The 25,104-nt window shown below is 33.2% G+C and overlaps 2 protein-coding genes across 4 annotated transcripts; both read right to left on the bottom strand.

The window, feature by feature from the left end:
* Nucleotides 1-6,754: 6,754 nt before the first annotated feature.
* Nucleotides 6,755-9,763, bottom strand: LOC114388420 (zinc finger CCCH domain-containing protein 48-like). 2 transcript variants are annotated; one of them, XM_028348905.1, is made up of 8 exons: nucleotides 9,673-9,763; nucleotides 8,768-9,178; nucleotides 8,275-8,460; nucleotides 8,073-8,174; nucleotides 7,826-7,975; nucleotides 7,522-7,701; nucleotides 7,290-7,387; nucleotides 6,755-7,185 (listed from the first exon to the last, which is right to left on the bottom strand). In XM_028348905.1, exons 2-8 carry the CDS (start codon nucleotides 9,170-9,172, stop codon nucleotides 7,041-7,043), a joined length of 1,266 nt encoding a protein of 421 aa, XP_028204706.1. In that variant the 5' UTR covers nucleotides 9,173-9,178; nucleotides 9,673-9,763; the 3' UTR covers nucleotides 6,755-7,040. The 2 variants fall into 2 exon arrangements, with proteins under 2 accessions (XP_028204706.1, XP_028204707.1); XM_028348906.1 differs by having other exon boundaries at nucleotides 7,156-7,185; nucleotides 7,286-7,387; nucleotides 8,768-9,763.
* A 9,967-nt stretch (nucleotides 9,764-19,730) lies between these two features.
* LOC114387382 (zinc finger CCCH domain-containing protein 48-like) lies at nucleotides 19,731-22,668 on the bottom strand. Of its 2 annotated transcripts, none has more exons than XM_028347561.1 (7): nucleotides 21,624-22,668; nucleotides 21,130-21,315; nucleotides 20,928-21,029; nucleotides 20,681-20,830; nucleotides 20,377-20,556; nucleotides 20,145-20,242; nucleotides 19,731-20,040 (listed from the first exon to the last, which is right to left on the bottom strand). In XM_028347561.1, exons 1-7 carry the CDS (start codon nucleotides 22,026-22,028, stop codon nucleotides 19,896-19,898), a joined length of 1,266 nt encoding a protein of 421 aa, XP_028203362.1. In that variant the 5' UTR covers nucleotides 22,029-22,668; the 3' UTR covers nucleotides 19,731-19,895. The 2 variants fall into 2 exon arrangements, with proteins under 2 accessions (XP_028203362.1, XP_028203363.1); XM_028347562.1 differs by having other exon boundaries at nucleotides 20,160-20,242.
* Between the last annotated feature and the right edge of the window lie 2,436 nt (nucleotides 22,669-25,104).

Below are 25,104 nucleotides of genomic sequence, written 5' to 3'. Positions count from 1 at the left end.
GGGACTGGACGTAGGCACGGGTTGTTGCCGAACCAGTATAAATCTTGTGTTTGGTTTCTTCTTCCCTATACTCTTTATCCTTCCGCTGTGTACTTTTTATTTCCGCTTTACTTTTGTCTAAGTTATTGTTTCTGTTCTTTACTTTCCCATAAGTTAGTAGTAAAGCCTAATTGAATCTAGTAACATTAAGAAGGATAAATTTTTAATTAGTCAAGACACATTAATAATTAATTCTACCCCTCCTTCTTAATTATTCTGAGGCTACTCGTTCGAATAGTTTATGCGATGCATGATATGAATGCATTTATGGACACGAGAGCCCGGAAAATCATCTCTTCTTACTTTCACATTTGGGGACGCAGTGCCCTATGTGTGCAATTAAGAAGGTGATATGGACCTTTCGGCTTCCCGTGACAAAAGACGAGACCAACATACAACGCATGTGTGACGACATGATGCAGACGCGCAAAAGCACAACACGGGGATGTACACAGTATGGCAATATCCATAAATAATCATACAACAAAGACGTACATGACATTTAGGTTATATGCATGGCAGTGTTTAAAAGGCACGTAGCGTGTTCGCTTCGTGTCCCTATTTTAGGGACCTAAATGGGAGGAACTAAAAGGCTTTTAGTGATAATTCCCAAGGTGGTCATATCTCTCTTAATGGTTTCTAGAGGTATCATCCCCTTCGAAAAACATATTGCGGCAGTAGGGACTACCAACAACAATATGTTATCAAAGAGAAAAACTCTAGATGAGGGTTCATTGTTATCAAGCAAGTCGGAGACCCAGCATGACCATAGATTCACTTCCACTCCTTATGTTTCCATGGACCCGGGTATAAGGCCCCTTTTCAACTCACTGTGTGTGCAAAAAGGTATTGGTGTTGTGTGCATCAAATGAATACATATTTATCTCATGCATACATTAAAACATGCTTACAACATCGAAAAAGTTTATACAAGAACATAAAGCAAAAGGGAAACCCATGAAAGGGAAAACACAACTTTTGCACAAAAGATTAATATGCCTAACTCTCTAAAAATAGTCCGCAGTGGAGTCGCAACCTACCCTTCGACGGAAGGGCGACGCGGGGCTCACGGGTGCGTCTTCCAAAGGAGGAAGACGCGCGGAGTCGCCACCAACATTTATTCCAGGAAAACGTCGGAAAAACCAGAACGTGTGGTCTACGAACTTTAAGTGTGAAAGATTTGGGATTTGTTTTTACGCACGGGGAAGGTATTAGCACCCCACGCGTCCATCACAAAGGACGACAACCTCTAATCAAGTGTGCAAGACATGACTTCAAAATTTATGTATTTTTCCCTTTTTTATGTTTTTTTAGCATTTTATGGGCCTTTTTGTATTTTTTTTCTTTTTGTGGTCGACAAGGGTGTTTCCCTCGCTCCTACGTATTCCTTAATTGCAATGAGAAAATCAGACCTACGTAATTCTTTCAAAACTAAACATTGGTTAAATTGTTTTGATCTTTTTCCACAAGATCAATTTAAACCGAACAAAAGTCGTTTTAAGGCGTTGGACCATTAAACGATCTTTTGATTTTTTTTTAAAGGAGAGAAATGTTAAGGCGTTGGACCATTAACGATCTATTAGGGTGAAAGAAGAGAAACATTAAGGCATTGAACCATTAACTATAGAAGCAAGTTTCATGATGATGAACCAAGCAATTTTGATGATGCCAAAAGCCCAAGTGATTGATTCAAGACTTCAAGATCAAGCATCAAGAATCCAATCCAAGATTCAAGATTCAAGAAAAGAAATCAAGAAGCAAAATGTCAAGACTTCATATAGAATAACTATTAAAAGATTTTTTCAAAAACCAAATAGCACAATTTTGTTATACAAAAGAATTTTCTCAAATTTTCTAAGTTACCATAGTGATTACTCTCTGGTAATCGATTACCAATTACCAGTTTGGTTTTCAAATGATTTATAACGTTCCAAAATGATTTTCAAATAGTGTAATCGATTACACTATATTAGTAATCGATTACAAGTGAATCTGAACGTTGGAATTCAAATCCAATTGTGAAGAGTCACAACTTTTCATAAAACACATTGTGTAATCAATTACACCTTTGTGGTAATCGATTACCGGTGAACAGTTTTGAAGAAAAAGTTAAGAGTTATAACTCTTAACATGGTTTTCTCTAAAGTCACAACTCTTCCAATGGTTTCTTTGACCAGACATGAAGAGTCTATAAAAGCATGACTTTGGCACACGTTTAACATATGTATGATATTCTTCCAAGCAATTCTTTTTCACAATCTTTCTCTAACCATTGCCATTGCTTTTTCTTTGCCAAAAAGCTTTCTAAACTTTGTTTCAAAACTTTTTTTTTTCTGCAAGTGGAAATTCTGTAGAAAACAAAAGTGTGCTATCTTTTCTTCCTTCTCCCTCTTGCCAAAAGATTCAAAGGACTAACCGCCAGAGAATTCTTTTGATTCTCCCTTCTCCCTCTTGACAAAAGATTCAAAGGAGTAGCCGCTTGAGAATTCTTTTGATTCTTCCCTTTCCCTTTAAACAAAAGATTTCAAACGACTAACCGCCTGAGATATCTTTTGTTTCCCCTTACAAAGATTCAAGGGGCTAACCGCCTAAGAATTCTTTGTCTTAACACATTGGAGCGTACATCCTTTGTGGTACAAGTAGAGCGTACATCTACTTGGGTTGTGATACTGAGAACAAGAGAGGGTACATCTCTTTTGGATCAGTTCAAGTGGAGCGTACATCCACTTGGTTGTTCAAAGAGAACAATGGACGGTACATCCCTTATGGATCTTTGCTTGTAAAGGATTTTACAAGGTTATTAGAAATCTCAAGAATTAGTGGTTGCTTGGGGACTGGACGTAGGCACAGGTTGTTGCCGAACCAGTATAAATCTTGTTTTTGTTCTTTACTTTATCATAACTTAGTAGTAAAGCCTAATTGAATCTAGTAATATTAAGAAGGATAAATTTTAATTAGTCAAGACACATTAATCATTAATTCAACTCCCCCTTCTTAATTATTCTGAGGCCACTCGATCCAACATTAACGATCTCTTGTTTTTTTGAAAGGAGAGAAACGTTAAGGCGTTGGACCATTAACGATCTCTTGGGATGGTCGACAAAAGCGGGGCTTTTGCTCCTACGTATCCTCAATTGCGATGAGGAACTCAGACCTATGTAGTTCTTGCAAAAGCGGTAATGTTATGGGTTGATTTTATACTTTTGAACGGTCCATGTTAACCGATAAAAGCAAAGAGAACCGTTTAAGGCGTTGGACCTTAAAACGGTTTTAAGTGACTTTTGCGGACAAAACTTGATTTGTGAGTTGATTTTAGCCTTAGTTTCACTTTGGTTATTAGTCAATTCATTCAAGGAAACTTCCAAAGAAAAATGTCTGATTGATTTTTTTGATTACTTTATTCAAAGATATTTTGATTATTTTATTATTATTTTTTTCAAGATATTTTGATTATTTTATTATATTTTTTTCAAGATATTTTGATTATTTTATTATTATTTTGCATTTTTTTATTTAACCGAGGTTACAACATGAACGATCGGTTGGATTTTATTTTAACAGTGATTAAACGAGATTACAACACAAATGATCGGTTGAAATTCATTTTATTAGGCGAGATAACGGCTTAAACGATCGGTTAAAGCTCGTTAAAAACGGAAGAAAAGAAAATCGAAAGTGAACGAGATGAAGATGAAAGCAAACAAAATAAGAAATGAATTGAAAGTCTCAGATTGGAACACTTATTAGTTGAAGACCGAAGAACGAACGAAGAACGGTGAAGAACGACGGAAAATCTTCACGGATTTGCTCATGAAAACGTCTCGGAAGTGTTACGGAAGCACCTCGATTTGGATTTTCTTCATGGAAACACATTTTTTTTCCACCCAAAACAGCTGAAATGCTTAGCATAGAGGTCAGGGACCCTTGAAACTCAACCTCCTCCCCCTATTTATAGGAGTAATGGGGAGGTGCTTGCCGCCCAGAGGCTTCTTGAGGAAGATTTCTGAGCGCACTCAATTACTAAGTTCACCCCCCTTTTCGTACTTTACAGAAAAGTTATGGAAGCCTTACAGAAGCATTTTGGACTTGATTTTCCTCTTTTTTCTCTTCCCTTTCACCAATATTAAGTGAAATATGCTAACCCAAGGTTTTTGGAAATTTTACGGAAGCATTACGGATGCCCCAGATGCCCCAAACGCCATTGTTTAAATAAATGGAGGTGGTTGCCGCCAAGAGGCTTCTTGAGAAAGATTTCTGAATGCACCCCATAATTTATAAGTTCACCCCCCTTCTAGAATGTTCTGGATGAAGTTTCCTGAGTGCACCCCTATGTTTGATAAGTTCACCCCCCACTTTTGTGTTTTTGGCTGTTTTCTTTCCGAAAGGTCCTGAAACTTTACGGATCTCATGGCAATGGGTATTAAACATTTTGAAGTGGTCAAACAGATGTCACATGCCGACAAAAAATGCTCCCCAGACGAAACTAGTGTATGACAACACCTTAGCTAACATCGGCGGAAAAATAATCCTGCCCGATATTGGCTAAAAAATAACTTTGGCTAATGTTGGCTGGAAAACCTAGTTGACGTTGGCTGAAAAGTTAGCCATGACCGATGTCAGTAGAAAAAATCTAGTCAACATCGGGTAAAAAAACATTTGTCGACATCAACTGAAAAAACCTGGATGACAACGGCCAAAAAAATCCTTGGCCGACGTTAGCAAAAAATTCCCATGAATGACGTCAGTGAGAAAATAACCCTAACCAACATCATCTAAAAAAAATATTAGTCGATATCGGCAAAAAATAGCTTAGGTTGACATGATACAAAAAAATTCTGACCGAAAAATTCTCGGCCAACGTCAGTAAAAAACAACTTATGTTGTTGTCGACCGTAAAAAATTTGATCACCCATAGTTGCGAGTGTTGAGCGAGAATCAGTCGCGAGCAAGAACGTCGTGAGTTAGAGTGAGCATCTCCGAAGAAAGAATTTCAAATTCTATAATTTTTTAGAGAATTTAAAATCTCACTGTTTTAGTCAATCAAATTGATTCATACCTAAAATTAAATCGCATTTCAAATATTCTATCAAAACAAGACATTTTATCATGAATTCTTTAAAATTCTTTGAAAAAATGAATTCTCTTGTTGAATTGCTCCATGCAAACACACTACTGAATTTATAATTCATGTTATTTTCTTCCATGAAAGTTGCTTATAATTTCGTTTCAAATATATTTATTTCTTAAATTCTATAATTATAGTGCTTGGGGAGTCTAAATTTAAAACGGGATCAGAATAGTGCACCAAGTACACTAAAAAATATCACAAAAGGTTAAAATATTTAAATGTCTAATTAAATAAGGGAAATAAAATCCCATATTTAATAAAATGGAATGACCAAACAATGCATTTTAGCCTTGATTCAAAGGAGGGTGTGTTAAGTAGAATGAAGAATCCGTGTAATATTTTTTCAAACAATAAGAAGAGATTTGTCCCAGAGTTACAAAAAAAAAACAAAAATATTTATGTAATTTGACCAAATCTTAAGAATGTTATTATAATTTTGTTCATATTTAACTTATGTAGTTACATTATAATTTTAATTTTGATAAATTATTTTATTATCGTTGTTGTCACTATTTATTATTTTACGATTCTGGTCCTTGTCATTATTAACGGATGATGTGATAATCGTCTATTAGAAAATACTAATACCACGTACGCATGATGTTTCTATAAAAATATATATGAGAACTAAAATGAAGTTCACTCGAATATGACAGTGTAAAGTTTTTACGTTACAAAAACTTCAAGCAGCAGCAGCTTTCAACGTGTATAGTATACTTAGGACGACATACGTTTTTAGCTATGCAATATCTTTCCTCCATTGCTTTCATATTCTCGGAATAATAAGAAGAAAAATCAAGCTTTCCAAAGCTTTCTATAACCCATCAAACAAAATTGAGAACTTGAAGCTTCCAAAAGTGTATGGTAAAACTATGAAGACATGCTTATTTGCAGTGCAATATTTTTCTTGGTTTAATTTTTATATTCACGGGATAATAACAAGAAACATATAGAATGTTTAAAATAATTTTCTGAACGTAAACTGAGCTAGGCAGCTCTACACGGCTGTTTCTCTACTTGCTCCCTCGTCTAAGCTTCTGAGGAGTGAAACAATATTTTGACATAGTAATACGAATATGACATGGTAACTTTCCAAAGAAACTGGGCCACAAGGTACAATGGTTCAAAGAATATCACAAGATCCTGCTATGTTAATACAAATTCATTTCAATCATTAACACCCGGACAGAATTACTAGAAACAGTCTATATTGTAACTGAAAAAAAAAAAACCACTGTTGCGGAGTCAACAAAATATGGAGTCTCAATTTCCCCTTCCTATTTTCTTTCCACAACTATAGGCCTCTAATGCTTACAATGGCATGGGTGACAGGAGATCCTCTAGGGTTCATCAGGTAGGTGGAAGTTAATTCATCTGGTTCTTCTCTTGAACAAAAGATGAAGATGTTGTCTAGACAGATGGTGATTATGATGAAGGCTCAGGTGTAGATGATGACACCCACGCCCCCACACTCCTCCAAAATATATGTATTGAATTACAATAGCAGTAATGCCAAAATAATTGAATTACAATAACGATTTTTAACAAGTAAGAAAAACTATATTTTGGGTCGAACTTATATTTGGATTCCAAAAATGTATTCTTTGATAATGATGGAAAGAATTTGAAAACGGACTTCATTACAAACCATGTTACTTACAATAGTAATATATTTATCAAAGCAGGAGAACATTACATCTGCTGGGAAGAATATAAAAGAATGAAATTGGTATTTCTATAAAATTGTCAATTTCTATACAATTGTTTTTATAGTGAATTTACTGCTCAGACAAATAAATTCATCCTTATCGCCATCTACTTCAAGAGGAAATAGATGGGATAATACAACTCCAATGTTGAAAGGAAACACATGTCATGAGGATGCCACCTTGGGTACCTCCAACCATTTCCATACCATCAGCAAACCACTCTCATCTCCAGTGAAGAAGAGGCCACCAGGACCTAACTCAATTAATGCCACATCTTTATTGGCAAATAAACGTCCCCTCTCTGAAAATCTGTTGAAAAAACATCATCAGAGGATTCAACAAAAAAATAAGAAATATTACCATGACGGAGGTACAGTAACAAAAAGAAACGTGAATAATTTAGATTTACTTACGATGGCAATTCATACATGTGAACTGAATTGTCTCTGCACGAGGAAAATAATATTGGCTTTCCCTCTGCATCAGACATCCCAAAAAGTGAAACAACACCCTGTAATATAAAAAAATCATCAACTTAGGAGATTGACCAACTCGTCAGCATTATAAGAAATATCAGCTTGACTTCTTACACATGAAAATAACACCAAATGATATTTCAACACATAAGATTAAGTCAACGCTTACATTTTCTTCGGTGTGTGTATATATCACTTCCAAAGATCCTGCTTCAATGCAAGCCCAGACCTTAATTGTGCGGTCAGATGAACTTGACAACAGATATTGATCCCAACAGATAAGGGATGTGACTACGTCAGTATGATCATTTAGTGTCATTGTACACTGTAATGTATCCATGTCCCAGACCTGAAGAAGACAAAATAACAACATCCGGTCGTTATAGGACAGTTCAAAGAAAATTACATATCCTTTTCTCAGAAAAAATTCTCATGTTAATAAAGAAAAATAGAATCCTCAACAGCAGACATACCTTTATGCTTTGGTCCATGGACCCGGAGTACATCATCTTGCATCCAACCGCCAGACAAACCACTGCTTTAGTGTGGCCAGTGAGTGACGCAACCAGTTCAAAAGGAGAATCGGCTTTAGAGCTTCCTCTCCAAGCAAAAATGACACCATCCTGAAATTTTAAATAAAACAAATTTTAACTCACCCCAGAAAAAAAGAATTCGGTTAGGGGAATATCATTGGACAATATTAATAACATGGTTAGTTACCTCTGCACCAGCAAAGAGTGTATTGTTGCCAACAGTCATGGCACGGACTCGGCCTTTGGGTCCATCAAGAGTAAACTCTGACATGGTCTGGATATTCCAAGCCTTCACAACAACCACAGCCACATAATCAGTTTGCATGTACTACTCCTATAATTAGACATTATCATACATCAAAACAAAACAATGACAGATAAGAGCTTACCTTGACAGCATTTTGCAGACCAACAAAAATCCATGACCCCTCACTGATCAAAGAGGTAACCTCAGCACCAAGATTGATGACTTTAGCACATTGACCAGTATGGCAGTCCCATATCCTAACTGTCCCATCAGTGCTGCCAGAATAAAGTTTGTCGGATCCAACAGGAAGTGCGATGCCAGTGATAACCTGATGTCAAAAGCTTTAATTTAACTACTAACAAAAATATTAACATGATGCAGAGGCTCACAAATTCTAGCATTTCCTAGGAAACAAGGGAAGAGAATGCTTTTTCAAAAAAAAACTTATTCCGTTATTCTAGCATATAGTTAGATTATAAAACTCTGACTGTAATCAATAATTGTTAAAACATTAGTCGATTATTAAGTCAGATATCAATTTTGATTTAATCATTATGCTAAAAATGAACTATGAAAGAACTTTAAATATAATTTCGGTGTGTTAAATACTAAATGGAGGTTCAAGAGTCAAGTACCTTCTTATGTTCATGAAGTTTCGTTACTGTGGAAAACCCATCACCACGAAACCATGAATGCAGATACAGGCATTGTTCACCATGTACACAATTGTTGTTGATCCAGTATTTACATATCCTTGGTGATGATTTCTTGAAAGCCTTAGCAACCCTTGTTGCATCTCCTCTATCTCCATTATCTCCAAGCAATGCTTTCTTTGAACCATATTTCGGGGTATTCTCAGAGGAGGAATGGGGCTTTTTTCCGTAGCTATATGCAGTATTGCCATAACCACAAGCAGCAGGGGGAGATGGTGTCTCTATGTGCAAAAATCTGCAACGATTCCTGTTACATCTTCCAGCTCTCCAATAAGAGCATGTTGTACTACCAATGCGCTCAGTCCTTCGTGCAAACTTTGTATCCATGATATTCTAAGAAACAAACATGGCATTGTAATGACATCCCAGATCAGGTACTGTATCCTATCAATAAAATTCTCCATGGCTCATGCTTTCAGTCATTAACTCAATGATTAAATCCCAGCCATAGACTTAATTCTTCATCCAAAACCCAAAACCTTTTGGCTCCCAAATTTTCCATTCCCAAAATAACAATCGTAAAGCAAGTGATGAACGGCAACAAAACTATGTTGATCGAGGAAGATCAACAACATCCAGATCAAAACCCATTGAAGACTTGGATCAAAGACCAATAATTTAACCCTGATCAGCAACGTCATTAGAGACTCTGCCCAAACCCCAAATTAGGGTATTGCCGATCCTTATGAAAACCCCGAAATAAATAAATTGAAAGGAACCCTAAGCTTCACTGAGATAAATGAAGTCGGATAGAACATAGATTCTCGTAGATCATCCATCACAAACCCTAAAAGAAGTATTAGATTTTCGCGTTCGGAGAAACAAACCTGAGTGGTAGAAACGTAGCTTGATTTGTTGGAACGATTGTTGAGAGAAAGAACACAGAGCAAAATAAGGCTTCTATTTTCTTAATCAAACGTTGGTGTTTGTTGCCAATGTTGTGTTAGGCTTATTTATAGTTTCTCTGTTAGCTTGTAAAGCACGCAACAATAAGATGAGATATAGGATTTTTATTTTTTATTTTTTAAAAAAAGGACATTAGCCGTCATATAAGGATAAATTAAGGCTTAAAAATAGATAGTTATTTTCTTTCAAAAAAGATAATCATTTCTGAAATTTAATATTTTGAAGATAGTTTGAATTTACTTATGAAAATATTTGTTTTGAGTTTCAATTTATAAAATTATTTCTAGTGTGTGAAGTTACCTTTTGTTTGGATTAGAAATTTTAAAATTTTAGAGAATTTTAAATGTGTATAATTAAAATTGTTTTGATTTTAATTTATTTTATTTTTCAGATGCTTTGTTTGGATATATTAATTCAAATTTCTTGAATTTTAAATCATTTGTTTAGATAAGGCAGTTCAATTTTTTACATATGCAAAATTTCATTTTTATATTTTAAATAGATGAAATTTCAATATTAAACTTTATAGAAAACAAACACAATCTAATTTTGAAATATTAATTAAAAAATATTTTTCAATTTTTAATAATTTAAAAATATAAAATATTGATAATTTTAACTAAGATTGTTTTGTCTGATCATAATTGGTGATGTTTTAAAATCAACATCAACCAAGACTATTTTTCGGCTGATATCAAATGGAGTTTTTTTTTTGTCAAAGTATGCTGAAAATATTTGTCAGCTGACATGAGTCGAGATTATTACATTTGAAAGCTTGAATGACCTAAACATTATGGTACTTATCTATGAAAGCTTGAGTATTTTGGTTTATGGTGTGAAAGCTTACGGTACTTAACTAGCATGCAGTGGTGCGTGTGCGCATCATATGCTTTAGTCTGAAATGAAATTATGGTCGAGCCATGTTGGTTCTTTGGTTTAGGAAGTGTCAAATGAAATTTGCTAGTAGTTTTCTGCTCAGGTGTTGGAGCTTTTATGCAGACTTTGGAGGAATTCGTGCTAGCAATTTTCTCTGCATTTGTACAATTTCCATAATAGTAAGGAACTATTCATATGGACTAGGACCACTGTTAAACCTTAAAGCAGCTTGTAGTGTTTGAAAAATAATCACATGATTTAATGTCCTATTCTTCTCTTTCTCTTGTAATTTACACATTGTTTTGGAGCTGGTATTTGAACTTTGAATTAGAGAGAACAAGGAATGACCATTACTAAAAGCAAAAAGATCGTTGAAAGTATCAAGAGAGAATTGGAACGATGTGAAGCAGAAAAGAAGACATTGGAAAAAAGGAGACTGTGTGCAAGGAATCACTGGCCAGAGCACAGGATGAGTCTACCAAGATATCTGAAACTATCACAAATGCTAAATCTAAAGTGAGACACTTTGATAATTGCTCTCCGGTGGATGGTTTGCTTTAGTTTTATCATTTCTTCAACCAATTTGTAGGCTTCTTCCATGGTAATGATTTTAGGATAGTTTAATGACTTATATAGATTTTTTAGATAATTATGCTTTAGATGTATGCAATCAACACCAGAAAAGTATAACCAATTATATGATATTTGATCAAGTTGAGAGTCACTCTATTGTTCTGCAAAGTAATTGACAGTAGATAGACTCAAATCAAATTTCAACTGAAAAACTTGAGGAACTGCAAAGTAATTGACAGTAGCAATAAAACCTTGAGGAACTTCATTCACAATATTTCTTTAGCAAAACAACACTTATAATATCAAAAGATGTTACTACAAATTTTTCCTAAAATATATTTCCCCTAAAACTAACATTAAAATTAAAATTGAAAAACCTAACAACACAATGTTTGCTAAATTTCTCATTTTCTTCTGCAATGCTTCAATTTGAAAGTTCAAATTAGTCACTATCATTGATTCTCTTGTGACAGAAGAAGGATTAGAAACTTAGTTTTCTTCTTGGGTTTCTCCTTTTTCTTGCAGTTAGAATAGCTGTACGTCTTCCATGGTGGTAACGACGAATGATTCTACCAGAAAATGTAGAAGAACTGTCACTTGCAGACATGGAGAAATCAAAGCCCACTAGGAAAAAGATGAAGTGAGGAGAGGAAAAAGATGGAGCGAGGGGAACAAATAAGACTAGGGAGAAACACACACTTAAGACTCCACCATGTTGGAATTGAGAGGAGAGAAGCTTTAGAAACCCTAATTTGAGGAAGAAGAAGCAAGTGAAGAAGAAAATATTTGACAACTTTTTAAATTTTGTATCAAAGTCCAGTCTACGTGTCACAATCTGGGATAATTTGTCACGTTGGATAGTCTATGTGGGATTAAAATTGCCAATAATGTACCTCACTAACGACGTTACTTTCAAATTTAATGGCAATGACTATTTTGCAAAACTTATGCAAAGATAGGGACTATTTTTAACATTTCAAAAAGATAGGGACTGCAAAAAGGGTCAAAAGTCAGGAACCAAAATGTCTATTTATAAAATTATTTCTAGTGTGTGACGTTACCTTTTGTTTGGATTAGAAATTTTAAAATTCTAAGGAATTTGAAATGTTTAGAATTTAACTTGCTTTGATTTTAATTTCATTTATTTTTTACATGCTTTGTTTGGATAAATCAATTCAAATTTCTTCAATTTTAAAGTTTTTATTTGGATAAGACAATTCAATTTTCTCCACATGCAAATTTTCAATTTTATATTTTAAATAGATGAAATTTTAATATTAAACTTTATAAAAAACAGACACAATCTAATTTTGAAATATAAATTAAAAAAATATTTTTCAATTTTTAATAATGTAAAAATACAAAATATTTATAATTTTAAGTATGATTGTTTTGCCTGACCATAATTAGTGATGTTTTAAAACCTACATCAACCAAGACTATTTTTCGGTCGACATTTAATAGGTTGCATCAACTGAAAAAACCTTGATGACAACGAAAAAAAAAATCATTGGCCGACATCAGCAAAAAATTTGTTGGACAAGTGGCCTCAATAACTTAAGACGGTTGGTGAATTAAGTCTCACTAACACACTTTTAATCCCCTTCTAAATGATAGGCTCAGAATGCATAAGAAGAAGAAGCAATCAATTTAAAAATGTTCTTTAAACATAAAAGGAAAAATTGATTGCAATAACATAAATGAGATAAGGGAAGAGAGAAATGCAAACTCGATTTATACTCGTTCAACCACTTCCCTTGCCTACGTCTAGTCCTCAAACAACCCACTTGAGATTTTCCACTATCTTTGTAAAAATCCTTTTTACAACTTCTGAACACCCAATGAATCCCTTTCCCTTGTGTTCAAGAAACTCATAATTCAAGAAACAACCAGTCTCTTGATTACAATTGACTTTTTGAGAAGAACAGAAAGATTGCTCTCCTTTAGAGTGGATAATACAATTTGAAGTTCCTGGATAAACTTTCAATAGATTTGCAAGTGTTTGCCCAAGAGTTGTTGAGAGAGCATTTGACAATTAAGTTCTCTTGGAATATCTCTCTTACATTTTTATGTCAGACACACATATATATAGGCCCTTCGTACCTTTTCAAAATGGTTTGAAGAGATATGTATTTTCAAAAAGCTTTTTTGGAAAATTTTCATTGGTAATTGATTACAGATTTCTGGTAATCGATTACACAATTATATTTTGAAGGGTCATGACTTTTGAATTTGAATTTCAAGAGTTCCATTGCTGGTAATCGATTACAAACATCTGGTAATCGATTACAGGTTCAAAATTCAAATTCAAAACCTTTTTTAACTACTATTTTCCAAAATTGTCCTCTGGTAATCGATTACCAGAGCCTTGAATATCTTGGAAACACTTTGTTTTGAGGCAAGACTTGATCTTGAATTAAACTTGAAGCAAGGCTTTGTTTGTTAAAGCAACCTTGTATTAATCTTGAAGGAATGTTTAACCTTTAAAGCAACCTTGTTTGATTCTTTTTTGACATCATCAAAATCATGTATTCATACATTCACATTCTCCCCTTTTTTTATGATGACAATCATCATCAAGTGATTTCTTTTCAGCATCATCAAAACATGCATGATTCACATTCTCCCCCTTTTTGATGATGACACTCATTATCAAGAAAATTCTTTTTGACATCATCAAAACTTGCATGATTTACATTCTTCCCCTTTTTGATGATGACAACCATCTGTAGGTTAGGAGCAACAACAAAAAAAGATCTATCTGTATAGTTTACTCCCCCTTGATTTTGCAATGATTGCTTATATGAGACAGTTGAAGATTTCATATATAAAAAGTTGTCTCATAAAGAATAAATAATTTTCCTTACTATCTTATCTTTTATCTATCTCTCTCCTTTTGTCAACATAAAAAACAAAATCATGAGCAGAGAGGAGAAAACCATTCAACAATTTATAATGAATTAAAAGAGTAGAGAATGTCGTACTGTACAAGTATCATTTCATGACCTAAAAGAAAAAATATTACCACTTGTAGCAATGTATGAGAGTCAATTGATACCAAAAGGCATTAAAAAAAACTATTTTGCACCCACAAAAATACATATCCAATATAAAAAAATTCAAAATATATAATAAGAAAAAAAAATCCATCAAAAGTAATCAATAATCAACATAACCTTCAAACACAATCATCAAAATCAATCATCAAAGACAATCAACATAACTCTTAAACACAATCATCATAGCCAATAAAAAACTCAATAAAAAAAAATCATCAAAGACAATCAACATAACTCTCAAATACAATCATCATAACTATCAAACATAATTATCAAAGACAATCAAAACTCAAGCAGAAAACAAGCATCAAAACTCAGTCAAAAAATTAACAATCATAAGCAAAAATAATAAAAAAAGTAGACAAACATTAAAATCCTCTTCTTAGATAAATGGTCTTTATCACATAATTGATGAATACTTAATAAACTATTCTTAAGATCATCAATATTTAAGGCATCTTCTTTGGAGATAGAGGAATTCATACCTATTTTTCCAATTTCAACAATTTTACCTTTATTTGTTGTCTCCATAGATCACATGTTCACTATTTTGGGGAGAAATATGAATAAACTCTTATGCTTTTGCTGCCATGTGTTTGGAGCAATCGCTATCAATGTATTAACTTTACTCTTCTCCACTTTCATAATCTTTCACCATGAGACCCAAATTTATGATTTTATTTTTTGAATCACTTGAAGAATTTATGTCATTATCTTCCCAAGTGATGTATGCTTTCTCTACTTTCTTTTCTTTGAAATTCCTCTTGTTGGATTTTTCCATTCTTCTTTTAAAGACAGGACAATTGAAACTCATGTGCCCATGTTGATCGCATTCATAGCATTTTGGGGCTAAGGAGGAATCTTCTCCTTTCTTCTTTCATCATCATCCCATTCTTATCTAGATTTTTCTATAGTTGCATTTCCCACTACCATTGTAGGAATGAAGGGACCAATTTCAATGACTTCCCATATATTTAAATCTATGGCTTCAATAAAGATTTGCATTCGACTTTTCCAATAGTGATAACCCTTTCCATTGAAAACAAGAGGCCTATTAATAGAATTTCCCTCAGGAAATGGAAAGTTAAATGAGGCCATATTTATTCTATAAGTTTTAAAATTTTAGACAAGAATCCTACTCTGATACCACTTGTTGAACAAGTGGTTTCAATAACTTAAGATGGGAGGTGAATTAAGTCTCACTAACAAACTTTTAACCCCCTTCTAAATGATAGGCTCAAAATGCAGAAGAAGAAGAAGAAGAAACAATCAATTTAATAATGTTTTTTAAACATGAAAGGAAAAATTGATTGCAATAACATAAATGAGATAAGGGAAGAGAGAAATGCAAACTCAATTTATACTGGTTCGGCCACTTCCCATGCCTACGTCCAGTCCTCAAGCAACCCACTTTAGATTTTCCACTATCTTTGTAAAAATCCTTTTTACAACTTCTGAACACCCAAGGAATCCCTTTCCCTTGTGTTCCGGAAGCTCACAATTCAAGAAACAACCAGTCTCTTGATTACAATTGACTTTCTGAGAAGAACAGAAAGATTGCTCTCCTTTAGAGTGGATAATACAATTTGAAGTTCCTGGATGAACTCTCAATAGACTTGCAAATGTTTGCCCAAGAGTTGTTGAGAGAGCATTTCACAATGAAGTTCTCTTGGAATATCTCTCTCTCACTTTTTGATGTCAGACACATATATATAGGCCCTTTGTGCCTTTTCAAAATGGTTTGAAGAGATGTGTCTTTTCAAAAACCTTTTTTTGAAAATTTTCACTGGTAATCGATTACAAAGTTATATTTTGAAGGGTTATGACTTTTGAATTTGAATTTCAAGAATTTTGTTGCCGGTAATCGATTACAAACATATGATAATCGATTACAGGTTCAAAATTCAAATTCAAAACCCTTTCTAACAGCTATTTTCCAAAATTGTCTTTTGGTAATCGATTACACTGCCTAATAATCGATTACCAGAGTCTTGGATGTCTTGAAAACACTTTATTTTGAGGCAAGGCTTGATCTTGAGTTAATCTTGAAGCAAGACTTTTTTTGTTGGAGAAACCTTGTATTAATATTGAAGCAATGCTTAACCTTTGAAGCAACCTTGTTTGATTCTTTTTTGGCATCATCAAAATCATGTATTCATATATTCACATTCTCCCCCTTTTTGATGATGACAATCATTATCAAGTGATTTCTTTTTAGCATCATCAAAACATCCATGATTCACAAAATTCCCATGATTGACGTCAGCGAGAAAAAATATTCTTACCGAAAAAATATCGGGCAACGTCAGTGAAAAAAAACTTATGTCGATGTCGGTCGTAAAAACATTAGTCACCTGTAGTTGCGAGTGTTGAACGAGAATGAGTTGCGAGCAATAACGTCGTGAGTTCAAGTGGGCATCTCCGAAAAAAGAATTTCAAATTCTATAGTTTTTTAGAGGATTTGAAATCTCACTGTTTTTGGTCAATCAAAATGATTTATAAAAGTATCAAAAATTAAATCTCATTTCAAATATTTTATCCAAACAAGTTATTTTATCCAAACAAGTTATTTTATCATGAATCCTTTTAAATTCCTTGAAAAAATGGATTTCCTTGCTGAATTGCTCCATCCTAACACACTACAAAATTTATAATTCATGCTATTTTCTTTCCATGAAAGTTGCTTATAATTTCATTTCAAATATATTTATTTTTTAAATTCTATAATTATAGTGCTCCAAACGGGAGTCTAAATTTAAAACGGGATCGAAAGACTGCACCAAGTACACTTAAAAATATCACAAAAGGTTAAAATATTTAAATGCTTAAGTTATTATATATTATCATTTACTAATATTTTTAAAAAATAAAAACAAATTTATTATTTGAAAAAGCCACACACATATAATTTAGTCAATATGAACGTCACAGGCTATATTTTGTTTTTATATATATTAGTAATATATTAATATATTGATGCCACGTACACAAAAATTTGAGTGTTGAAATTACTCAAATGAGTGAAAATAGAATAGAATGGTAAATGAAACTAAAAAAATGAAAATAGCGACGGTCAAAATTTGAAGTGGACCATGAAAAAAAAAACTCTGATAACTCATGATAGGTTCCTTCAATAAGTTTTTCTTTTAAGAGAAAAAAATTATAAGCTTAAATTAATTCATTGACAATCATATCAAATTGTCAAGTAGTATTCCATAAATAAAAGTTATTATTCCCACAAGAACTTGATAATACTTAACAAATATTAGAAATTTTTACTAATTAAACTAAAAAATGAACAATGATGATTTGAACACGATATTCAATAATAAAGATAAATTAAAACAAAGGTACAAGTTATAATATTTTTGGGATTCTTTTACAAGCACTCAATAAAATGATATGAAATTTCAATGACAAAAATTATCGGAATTAGATTTCACCAAATCAAACTCTCCTTACACTAAGATAACATACTCAACTTGTTATTCAATGTTAATATAAGACATAGTTCAAAAATGATATTTTAATCCTTAATTCCTTAGGTGATAATATCTAAGTTCTTCCATTAAAAGTCAATCTCTTGCATATTTAACAAAGAAATTGTTTTAAGTTCCATGACCAAAAGATAATCATTATCCTTCATCATATTCCTAGCTCTAAGGTTTAATGGATATTTTACCACAGTTCAAGTTCAAGATAAAAGAAAGCATTTTTCAATCGCAATCTTATCTAAAAATTAAGGTACGGGTCACCAACCAATCGATAGCAAGCATAAAACATAAAAGTAAAAGGCTAACATTGAAGAACAATGAAATATATAACAATATTTCAATAAAAACATAAAAGTATAAGGGTCAATACATAGATGAACATTTGAAATTGGACAAAAGACTAAAATTGTGAATCTTTTAAAAGTTACTGATGAAATATCTCAATTAAGAAATAAAAGACTAAAATAACCAACATTTTAAAAGGAGATGAAATGTCTAATTAAACAAGGGAAATAAAATCCCATATTTAAGAAAATGGAATGACCAAAAAATGCATTTTAGCCTTGATTCAAAGGAGGGTGTGTTAAGTAGAATGAAACATCCATGTAATATTTTTTCAAACAATAAGAAGCGATTTGTCCGAGAGTTAAAAAAACAAAAATATTTGTATAATTTGACCAAATCTTCATAATGTTATTATAATTTTGTTCATATTTTACTTATGTAGTATACATTATAGTTTTAATTTTTATAAATTATTTTATTTTCGTTGTTGTCACTATTTATTGTTTTACGATTCTGGTCCTTGTCACTATTAACGGATGATGTGATAATCATCTATTAGAAAATACTAATACCACGTACCCATGATGTTTCTATAAAAATATATATGAGAACTAAAATGAAGTTCACTCGAATATGACAGTGTAAAGTTTGTACGTTACAAAAATTTCAAGCAGCAGCAGCTTTCAACGTGTATAGTATACTCAGGACGACATACGTTTTTAGCTATGCAATATCTTTCTTCCATTGCTTTCATATTCTCGGAATAATAAGAAGAAAAATCAAGCTTTCCAAAGCTTTCTATAACCCAACAAACAAAATTGAGAACTTGAAGCTTCCGAAAGTGTATAGTAAAACTATGAAGACATGCTTATTTGCATTGCAATATTTTTCTTGGTTTAATTTTTATATTCACGGGATAATAACAAGAAACATATAGAAGGTTTAAAATAATTTTCTGAACGTAAACTGAGCTAGGCAGCTCTACACGGCTGTTTCTCTACTTGCTCGCTCGTCTAAGCTTCTGAGGAGTGAAACAATATTTTGACATAGTAATATGAATATGACATGGTTACTTTCCAAAGAAAGTGGGCCACAAGGGACAATGGTTCAAAGAATATCACAAGATCCTGCTATGTTAATACAAATTCATTTCAATCATTAACACCCGGACAGAATTACTAGAAACTGTCTACATTGTAACTGAAAAAAGAAAAACCACTGTTGCGGAGTCAACAAAATATGGAGTCTCAATTTCCCCTTCCTGTTTTCTTTCCATTACTATAGGCCTCTAATGCTTACAATGGCATGGGTGACAGGAGATCCTCTAGGGTTCATCAGGTAGGTGGAAGTTAATTCATCTGGTTCTTCTCTTGAACAAAAGATGAAGATGTTGTCTAGACAGATGGAGATTATGATGAAGGCTCAGGTGTAGATGATGACACCCACGCCCCCACACTCCTCCAAAATATATGTATTGAATTACAATAACAGTAATGCCAAAATAATTGAATTACAATAACGATTTTTAACAAGTAAGAAAAACTATATTTTGGGTCGAACTTATATTTGGATTCCAAATATGTATTCTTTGATAATGATAGAAAGAATTTGAAAACAGACTTCATTACAAACCATGTTACTTACAATTGTAATATATTTATCAAAGCAGGAGAAGATTACATCTGCTGGGAAGAATATAAAAGAATGAAATTGGTATTTCTATAAAATTGTCAATTTCTATACAATTGTTTTTACAGTGAATTTACTGCTCAGACAAATAAATTCATCCTTATCACCATCTGCTTCAAGAGGAAATAGATGGGATAATACAACTCCAATGTCGAAAGGAAACACATGTCAAGAGGATGCCACCTTGGGTACCTCCAACCATTTCCACACCATCAGCAAACCACTCTCATCTCCAGTGAAGAAGAGGCCACCAGGACCTAACTCAATCAATGCCACATCTTTCTTGGCAAATAAACGTCCCCTCTCTGAAAATCTGTTGAAAAAACATCATCAGAGGATGCAACAAAAAAATAAGAAATATTACCATGACGGAGGTACAGTAACAAAAAGAAACGTGAATAATTTAGATTTACTTACGAAGGCAATTCATACATGTGAACTGAATTGTCTCTGCACGAGGAAAATAATATTGGCTTTCCCTCTGCATCAGGCATCCCAAAGAGTGAAACAACACCCTGTAATATAAAAAAATCATCAATTTAGGAGATTGACCAACTCGTCAGCATTATAAGAAATATCAGCTTGACTTCTTACACATGAATATAAAACCAAATGATATTTCAACACATAAGATTAAGTCAACGCTTACATTTTCTTCGGTGTGTGTATATATCACTTCCAAAGATCCTGCTTCAATGCAAGCCCAGACTTTAATTGTGCGGTCAGATGAACTTGACAACAGATATTGATCCCAACAGATAAGGGATGTGACTGCATCAGTATGATCATTTAGTGTCATTGTACACTGTAATGTATCCATGTCCCAGACCTGAAGAAGACAAAATAACAACATCCGGTCGTTATAGGACAGTTCAAAGAAAATTACATATCCTTTTCTCAGAAAAAATTCTCATGTTAATAAAGAAAAATAGAATCCTCAACAACAGACATACCTTTATGCTTTGGTCCATGGACCCGGAGTACAGCATCTTGCATCCAACCGCCAGACAAACCACTGCTTTAGTGTGGCCAGTGAGAGACGCAACCAGTTCAAAAGGAGAATCGGCTTTAGAGCTTCCTCTCCAAGCAAAAATGACACCATCCTGAAATTTTAAATAAAACAAATTTTAACTCACCCCAGAAAAAAAGAATTTGGTTAGGGGAATATCATTGGACAATATTAATAACATGGTTAGTTACCTCTGCACCAGCAAAGAGTGTATTGTTGCCAACAGTCATGGCACGGACTCGGCCTTTGGGTCCATCAAGAGTAAATTCTGACATGGTCTGGATATTCCAAGCCTTCACAACAACCACAGCCACATAATCAGTTTGCATGTACTACTCCTATGATTAGATATTATCATACATCAAAACAAAACAATGACAGATAAGAGCTTACCTTGACAGCATTTTGCAGACCAACAAAAATCCATGACCCCTCACTGATCAAAGAGGTAACCTCAGCACCAAGATTGATGACTTTAGCACATTGACCAGTATGGCAGTCCCATATCCTAACTGTCCCATCAGTGCTGCCAGAATAAAGTTTGTCGGATCCAACAGGAAGTGCGATGCCAGTGATAACCTGTTTTCAAAAGCTTTAATTTAACTACTACAAAAAATATTAACATGATGCGGAGGCTCACAAATTCTAGCATTTCCTAGGAAACTAGGGAAGAGAATGCTTTTTCAAAAAACACTTATGCCGCTATTCTAGCATATAGTTACATTATAAAACTCTATGACTGTAATCAATAATTGTTAAAACATTAGTCAATTATTAAGTCAGATATCAATTTTGATTTAATCATTATGCTAAAAATGAACTATGAAAGAACTTTAAATATAATTTTGGTGTGTTAAATACTAAATGGAGGTTCAAGAGTCAAGTACCTTCTTATGTTCTTGAAGTTTCGTTACTGTGGAAAACCCATCACCACGAAACCATGAATGCAGATACAGGCATTGTTCACCATGTACACAATTGTTGTTGATCCAGTATTTACATATCCTTGGTGATGATTTCTTGAAAGCCTTAGCAACCCTTGTTGCATCTCCTCTATCTCCATTATCTCTAAGCAATGCTTTCTTTGAACCATATTTCGGGGTATTCTCAGAGGAGGAATGGGGCTTTTTTCCGTAGCTATATGCAGTATTGCCATAACCACAAGCAGCAGGTGGAGATGGTGTCTCTATGTGCACAAATCTGCATGGATTTCTGTTACATTTTCCAGCTCTCCAATAAGAGCATGTTGTTCTACCAATGCGCTCAGTCCTTCGTGCAAACTTTGTATCCATGATATTCTAAAAAACACACATGGCATTGTAATGACATCCCAGATCAGGTACTGTATCCCATCAATAAAATTCTCCATGGCTCATGCTTTCAGTCATTAACTCAATGATTAAATCCCAGCCATAGACTTAATTCTTCATCCAAAACCCAAAACCTTTTGGCTCCCAAATTTTCCATTCCCAAAATAACAATCGTAAAGCAAGTGATGAACGGCAACAAACTATGTTGATCGAGGAAGATCAACAACATCAAGATCAAAAACCATTGAAGACTTGGATCAAAGACCAATAGTTTAACCCTGATCAGCAACGTCAATAGAGACTCTCCCCAAACCCCAAATTAGGGTATTGCCGATCCTTATGAAAACCCCGATAATAAATAAATTGAAAGGAACCCAAACGCAAAACCCTATATTTGCATCTTGGAAGCGCAGAAAACTTCACTGAGATAAATGAAGTCGGATAGAACATAGATTCTCGCAGATCATCCATCACAAACCCTAAAAGAAGTATTAGATTTTCGCGTTCGGAGAAACAAACCTGAGTGGTAGAAACTAGCAAAAGCTTCAGAATTCAACTCTCTTGATTTGTTGGAAGGATTGTTGAGAGAAAGAACAGAGAGCAAAATAAGGCTTCTATTTTCTTAATCAAACGTTGGTGTATGTAGCCAATGTTGTGTGCTTATTTATAGTTTCTCTGTTAGCTTGTAAAGCACGCAACAATAAGATGAGATATAGGATTTTTTTTTTAAAAAGACATTTGCCGTTATATAAGGATAAATTATGGCTTAAAAAAAGATACTTATTTTCTTTCAAAAAAAAAATTATTTCTGAAATTTAATATTTTGAAGATAATTTGAATTTACTTATGAAAATATTAGTTTTGAGTTTCAATTTATAAAATTATTTCTAGTGTGTGAAGTTACCTTTTGTTTGGATTAAAAATTTTAAAATTCCAGGGAATTTGGAATGTCTAAAATTTAACTTGTTTTAATTTTAATTTCTTTTATTTTTTAAATTCTTTGTTTAGATAAATCAATTCAAATTTTTTCAATTTTAAATGCTTTGTTTTGATAAGGCAATTCAATTTTCTTCATATGCAAAAATTTCGATTTTATATTTTAAATAGATGAAATTTTAATATTAAAATTTATAGAAAACAAACACAATCTAATTTTGAAATATTAATTAAAAAATATTTTCCAATTTTTAATAATTTTAAAAATACAAAATATTTATAATTTTAACTATGGTTGTATTGTCTGACCACAATTAGTGATGTTTTAAAATTGACATCAACCAAGACTATTTTTCAACTAATATCAAATGGGTTTTTTTTTTTGTCAAAGTAAGCCGGGAATATTTGTCTGTTAGACAAGTAACCTCAGATATCTTAAGAAGCGGGGTTGCATTAAGATATCAAAAACTATTTTCCTACTTAAAATTTTAACTCTCCATTTTAAAATTCTCATTGTACCCTTATTATGAATTACTTAACAAGACAATTTAAAATAAACTTCTTTAATGCAAAAAACAAAAAACAATAAATAAAAGAAGTTTAAGGGAAGAGAAAGTGCAAACTCAGTTAGTTTATACTGGTTCGGCCACGCCTTGTGCATACGTCTAGTCCCCAAGCAACCCGCTTGAGATTTCAACTATCTTGTAAAATTCCTTTTACAATGTCTGAACCACACAAGAACAACTCTTCCTTTGTGTTCAGATAACCTTACAACAAGAGACCCTTGGTCTCTTAATCAATTCTCTTGAATAAGAAAAGGAAGAAGAAGAATTATCTCTTTTAAGAGAAAGATGATATAATGAAGATCACTCAATGATTCCTTATTGAATTTGCAAGTGTTTTGGCCAAGGAATGTTTTAGAGGATAAGACAATTTTGTTTTTGAGAGGATGCGACTCTTTGTGCAGAAAAACTCTAAGGAAATTCGTGTCCCAAGTCACCTATTTATAGGCCTTTGAAAGCTATTAAAAAAACTCTTGAACAGATGTGACTGTTGAGAGTTATTTTCGAAAATTCCTCCTGGTAATCGATTACAAGTCTTGTGTAATCGATTACAGGCTTTAAAATTTGAGTTCAAATTTTTAATAGGTGTTATAAATAGTATCAACTGCTGGTAATTGATTACAAGAATTGTGTAATCGATTACATGCTTTCAAAAATATTTAAAAATATTTCAGAAAACGTTTTGGCCATTGATAATCGATAACATCCTCGGGTAATCGATTACCAGAATACCATATTTTAAAATTTCAAACAAGCATCCTTTGGCCAAACCTTTGCATCATCAATTAATGAAAGCTTTCTAAGACTATTAAGGACTAACTTCAACATTTATCTTGGATTTCTTGGAGTCTTGTCTTGGATCAACCATAAGAAGCGCGTTTCTTTGGCATCATCAAAACTTCATGATATATTTGCTTATACAATCTCCTCCTTTTTGATGATGACAATATCCTGAAATCAAGATAAACTACATACAATTGATAATGTGTTCACACAACCCTTACTCCCCCTAACTTTTGGAATTTATGCCTAAGTTTATAAATCTTACCCTTGTTCTCTCCCCCTTTGGCAACATCAAAAAGCCAAAAATGGTTAAAGAAAAAAACTAAGTAAATGTCTAAACAAAGCACAAGTTATTCATAAACTAAATCAATCCAGAGAATAATCCACACAAGTCTTAATTAACCAATTCAAAGTCTAGAAATAACCAAACACAAAGTCTAGAAATATCCAACACAATGGTAAAAGTCCAAGAGAACCATAACTAAAGCAACAAAAAGCCAAAATACACGACTGAAATAAATAACTACTTAAGATTGTAGAGATAACTAAGGGTTGGCTGGTGGATCGAAACAACGCCTAATGAAGCTCATATCGTCCTCAAGTCGAGTAATCCTCATATCCATCCTGTCATACCCTAATTTCGTCCGGGGACCTTTGCTTGATGACATGCGACTTTTCTTTGGTCCTTGTGAGGTGTTTGGCACCCATCATTAGGCAATTTGTGAAATTCCAGGACATGCCGGAAAACCAAAAAAATATTGATGCACAATCCGTAA

This window comes from Glycine soja, chromosome 15 (assembly GCF_004193775.1).
Source record: "Glycine soja cultivar W05 chromosome 15, ASM419377v2, whole genome shotgun sequence".
Lineage (NCBI taxonomy): Eukaryota > Viridiplantae > Streptophyta > Magnoliopsida > Fabales > Fabaceae > Glycine > Glycine soja.
The sequence above is the reverse complement of the archived record's forward strand: the minus strand, read 5'-3'. Positions and strand labels throughout refer to the sequence as shown.